At 48.1% G+C, this 5613-nt stretch overlaps 1 protein-coding gene across 3 annotated transcripts in view; it reads right to left on the bottom strand.

The window, feature by feature from the left end:
- PTDSS2 (phosphatidylserine synthase 2) overlaps positions 1–2518 on the bottom strand; it is a 72621-nt gene extending 70103 nt beyond the window's left edge. Inside the window, exon 1 of one of the 3 annotated variants that reach the window (XR_007357191.2) lies at positions 2174–2518. Coding sequence is in view for 2 of the 3 variants with exons in the window: in XM_075129294.1 (XP_074985395.1) it covers positions 2174–2373 (200 nt within the window). In the remaining variant the exon portion in view is untranslated. The remainder of the gene's footprint in view (positions 1–2173) is intronic. The other 2 variants (XM_075129294.1, XM_048853833.2) reach the window with 2 other exon arrangements.
- Between the last annotated feature and the right edge of the window lie 3095 nt (positions 2519–5613).

Genomic DNA, 5613 nt, shown 5'->3' with positions numbered 1-5613 from the left:
CTGTATGAGGGGGAATCCCTTTACACTCAAACACATACAGCTCTTCTCATAACTGTGTACATGGTGAAGAAAAAATAACACAAGGAGATGGAGTATGAAATTCCACTTTCCCAGAAAGCAGTGTGTGAGGCAATTCATTTACAGAGTAACTTGGTGAAGGAGTGGGAGAGAGGTCTTGGTGAAGAGTGAAGCTGCCACTCACTAGATGCTTTGGACGAACCATTAGACAAATACTGTTACATGGTAAGTTCTACTGCAAGGGAACAAGGAGTGCTTGATTAGCCCAGCAAAAGCCCAAGAACCAACACTAGAATACTGTGGGTATTTATCTATGGAAAGAGGGATTATCACTCCCCAGAAGAAAACTAAAGGGAACAGAAAGAAATTATATAAATTAGAAATGTTAACAAACTAGAGAGAGTCATCTTATTTGTCTTTCCTCTTCCCCCTGCAAATACTGGACAGAATGCATTCGCTCCTGCTCCACCCCAAGGACCAGTCTAAACACATCTGCACCACTTCAAATAAATGAATTAAAGCAATTTAATTGAATTGTCCACATAGAGACTTGCACTGTTCTTATTTTGAAATAAAAATGGTGACAGTTCATTTAGCTAGATCAACATTAGCCATTTTTATTCCAAAATAAGAGTGTCTACACATTTGGACTGCAATAACTAAATCTGTTAATTCACAGATAAAATAAAGTCTGTATGTAGCTCATCCTTAAGTGATCCAAGCAACATGGCTTACGCATCCAAATCTTAGAAGACTTTAACAGCCAAATATTTCTCAATGCCAGAAAATGTGTCTTGATCCTCTGCCTAAAGTTCCTTTTGTTCAGTTTTATGCAATTGCTCTTAGTTATACCCCTTTGGTGCAATTCTCTCATTCCCTAGTATTATGTAATATCAAACTGGGAGACTAGCAAAACAAAATACAGCAAGAAGATTCTGGTTACAGAGACCACACCCCACTCTATTGTGTCATAATTCTTGACCTTTACTGTAAGGCACTGGTTTTCAATCTGTGGTCTGCAGACCCCTGGGGGTCCACAGACTATGTCTAAAGGGTCCACAAAAGGTTGTTACCATAGAACAGTGGTTTTCAACCTGTGGTCCACAAACTACATCTAAGATTTCCAAATGGGTCCATGCCACAATCTGAAATTTTTTTTAGGGATCCACAAATGAAAAAAGGTTGAAAATCACTGCTGTAAGGGATCACAGATCTGATGGCCTGTTTGTTTGACAACAGTAAAGAGCTGTGCAGGAGCTACACAAGTTATATTTAAAAGTAGGTGTGAGTGGGAGGTTAAAGGACTAAGGCTATGTCTACACAAGGGAGAGACTCTCCCGTCAACATAATTAATCTGCCCCAAACTAGCAGCATTCTCCCACCGACATAGCACTGTGCACACGACTGCTTACGCCAGCATAATTTATGTCACTCGAGGTGGAATATACACATCCCTGAGTGACATAAATGTTGCCTAAGTGGTAGTGTAATCACAGACATTCATCAGGGTGTGTTGGAGAAGAGCTGATTAGATCTATAGGCTCGGGAGCTGGGTGTAACATTCACCAGAAAAAGGAGAGGATAAGAGCAGTAGGTGGAGAGGGTATGGGCGTCACTCACTAGAAAACACTGGAGTGTCTTCGGGGTTGTGTTAGATACCCCCCTTCTCCACATACCCCAACCCTATATCCCCCATGCCTTCTGGAAGTAGCTGATGGAGGCAGAAAAGGTGGTTTAATGGCTATATCAGAGTGACCAACCAGGTGCGGAACAGCTTGAATGAAGACGGGGTGTTAGCGGGGGCACGTACAGGCGGCGTTAGTCAGTAACTAGAGAAAGGAGGGGGGTAGGGGCCCTGGCCACTCCCGGGGGAAGAGCTCGAGGTGGCACCGGGACCCAGGGCCCAAGCTGCTGGCCAGCACTGGGGTGAAAGGCTCCCTGGGAGGGGAGTCGGGGCTCCGCTGGCAGCTGGGGGCGGAGTGCACCGGGGATCCGGGACTCCCGGGGCAGGGCCTCTATCAGCCGCCGGAGCTGGCCGGGGGGGAGGCAGCACAAGGTCAGTGAGTCCACGGGGACTGGCTAAGGAGAGCCAAGGGGCCGGGCTCGCTCGGGCTCGGGGGGCGAGGCGCCGGGCCGGGCTCGCTCGGGCTCTCACCAGAAGAAGGTGTTGGTGCCGTCGTCGTACACCTCGGACTCGGTGCTGCGGCGGAGCCCGGGGGCGGCGCTGCCGGGGGCCGCGGGCGGCGAGTCCCCGCGGGAGCCCGGGGGCGCCTCCATCACCCCGCCGCCGGGCTGCTCCTCCAGCGCGGCCTTGCTCGGGGCCCCGGCGTGGCTCCTCCTCTCGCCGCGCCGCATGGCGTCGCCCCGGCTGGCGGGGCTCAGGCGGCTCCGCGCTCGCCCCGGGGGAGCTCGGCCGGCCCCATCGGCCCCGCACCCACCTCACAAGGGGCAGCCCCTGGCAGCCCTGCGCACGTAGGTCACCACCGCCGCTACGTGCGTCGCGCGCCAGCCCCGCCTCCCGCGCAGCGACTGCTCTCGCGGCGCATGCGCACTCCGGGCGGGGGCGGGGGGGCCTGGGTCGCCAATTGGGGCCCGCGCGCCTCCGTTTTCTCTCCTGGTTGGAGGCCACCGCGGGGCCGCCTGCGCACGCGGCTCTGACTGGGCCCTCTGCTGATTGGGTGTTTGGCGGGGGGGCGGGATCTGAGCCCCGGGGGCAGCGGGAGGCTGCGCTCTGTACCGGGGCCCGGCAGGGGTGCTCCGCTCCATGGCTGGCTCCCGTCTAGCTTCCCCCTAGGCCTCTCCACTGTAAACCCCATCAGTCCCTGTGCGGGGTGGCTCTGGCCCGTCCTGTCCCAGCCCTGATGCGTGCACCGCACGTACCCCCGCGGCCCTGGAGATGTGAAAAGCTGGGGGAGTTCCTCCTCCCTTCCCGATTCATTGATTCTGATGCCAGTTACTTGCAATGACAAAAGGGAGGAGGCACCAAATCAGTGGTGTGGAGGCAGCCGTTCAGGATAGGAGGAGGAGAAAAGCGTATTTAATTGAAATGCAGGAGGACTTTTTAGTGGACTTGAATACAATTACTCAAGATTGTAATTTGGCCGGGCCACTGGAGTTAACGTCCCTGTGCTGTCAAACAGGCCATTAGTTCTTTGGGGAATACAAGTTTAGCTTGTAAAATCAGAGAAGATCTCAAGCTGCAGGCCAGTGTTTGCCAGATAACAGGTCGAAAGAGAAATGCAGGAAGACAAAATTGTCATTTTCATTCTCTCCATGGAGATGGGGAAGAGAGAAAAGGAAAACTGGGGAAAAGAGGAATTGGGAGACTGTTCCTTTAATAAATTCCGGGAATGTGGGAGAGTGGTGATACACTGTGGTCCAAGTTGCGTATCTGTTGTGAGGGATGAAATGATGCATGTGTTTCAGACAGAAGAGTCTGTACTCTGAAGCATTAATGAGGGCTAATGTGTATTCTGGTTTATAAAAACAACAAAAAGCAGCTGTGATGGTATTTTGCTCAGTTACCAGCGCAGCGGTTTTAATTGGCACATGAGACAGCCTAATCAGTACTAGGACAACACAGCTGCTTTAGTGACACCATTTTGGGCATACACCAGTTAAAGTATCTAGAGATGGGGCAATGTGGCCCTGTCTGCCCCAAAGTCATTGTTCTGCATACTGCAATGTTTTTAATACATCCCCACTTCCTTCAGGGTAGCTGTACATTGTGACCATCTCAGGAGTTTCCTAATCATTGTTTGGTGTGTTGCTATCACTCAGGATCTGATCCAAAGTCAACTGAAATCAATAGAAAGACTCATCAAATTCAGTGAGCTTTGGATCAGGCCCTCAAAGCTCTGTAAGTACAAATACGGGACTAATGTACAGTTTCTCAACCTTAGGGGTCGTGACCTTCATGCAGGGCATGGACGGGTGGGTTGCCATCATTCTGTCTTCATGCTTGGGGGGAGGGAAGTCCTGAAACAACTTCCTTTCTTTATGGTTACATGGGAGGGGGTCCTTAAACTTTTTTCATGTATCATGTCGTTGGATCATAATATGGAAGAGATTAGACTAATGGAAGTCATGCAAAAAGAAGGGAAATATATCTGTGGCATTAAATGAATGAAATGGCCACACGACGGCAGCACATGATAAGCAAGGAGAAAGGACTGCAGCAGTTTTAACAAGTGCTGAAACTTTGTGACACAACAAGCTGCATTTGGCTCTGGGGCTGCAGTTTGAATGACGCTGCTTTAAAACCACAGACCCCAAGAAGTGTTTTAAATCATTCACCTATATGTAAAATGAACTCCAACATGGTCAGTGTAACCACAGGTTTCCTTGCTTTCTTTATTAGCAAAGTCCATGAAATTATATGTATTGTGTCTTTTGAATAAAATGTTACAATATAACCTTCCACACACAGTAAGTGGATGATACATTAATGCTCATTGTTGATACAGAAAAATCAATCCCACTTACACATAATATGGCAATTCTGAATACTGCATAACCCCCCCAAAAATATGAAATACTGCCCTTTTCCTGGTTATCCCTAGAGTAATAAGGTTTCAAGTAGCTTTCACTTGGCACAAGAAGTGCCACTGACAGAAATTACAATGTATGAGAACCACCACAGTTCTGAAAAAAGAAGCAGAGGTCCTAAAAGCACCCTGAATCATTTTTTCCCACTGAGTGCCGCTGAATGCAACAGGAACTTTATTAATTAAAGGTTAGTTACTACATTGTTATCTGAGGGTAATTACTGGAGTCTGTTTATTTTGTGCAAAATATTTTTCACAGCTTGTCAAGGGTGTGGAGAGCTTTTGTGTAGTGGTGTAAATCTGGAGTAAGTCTATTGATTTAAATGCATTTACTCTGAATTTACATTGTTGTAATTGCAAATAGCGTTTGGGCTAGGACGGGGCAGTGCAAGGATTCTTTCTTCTTCCTCTGGGAATTGTATAATCCTCCAACTGCCCAGCACTGTGTAATAATATACACCCTTCACAGGCTAGTCTAGATTCTCGGCTGGTGTAAATAATCAGCATAGCCCCATTGACTTTGGTAGAGCTAAATCAGTATACCCCAAAGTGAGTATTAAGCCCTCTGTGTTTATGTCAAAAGGCAGGGCCTATTCCCACTTCCATTAAAATCAACAGAAATAGTCATTGGCCTCAATGAGCAGAATCATGCCCTTAATGAATACATTAACAAAAGAAAGGAAAAGAAAGATTCCTGCTTCTCTGAAACAGAACAGCTCCTGTTGCACTGGAGCACACTAGATGGCGATGTATGACGGTCCCTTATATTGGGGCTAACACTTTTTGTTGTCAGGGTTTAAGTTTGTGGCTAAGTTCCTCATTCACACTTCTCTAATAGGATTTTCGCTAACTGCTAAGAAACACATTTGACAACCAATCTTTAAGAATAACATGCCCAAGAACTATTAGACTCATAGCAGTAGTTTGACATCAAGTGAAGTTGCTTCTCCTGTTCCACGCACTTTGTGCCACTCAGACAGGAGAAAGTGGCAGAATCTGGCCCTGTTTGGCTAGCTGACAATTCTTCCCATGTAGGAGAGCTCTCAGC

This window comes from Caretta caretta, chromosome 6 (genome assembly GCF_965140235.1).
Source record: "Caretta caretta isolate rCarCar2 chromosome 6, rCarCar1.hap1, whole genome shotgun sequence".
Classification (NCBI taxonomy): Eukaryota; Metazoa; Chordata; order Testudines; family Cheloniidae; genus Caretta; species Caretta caretta.
This window is presented reverse-complemented; position numbering and strand designations above follow the sequence as displayed.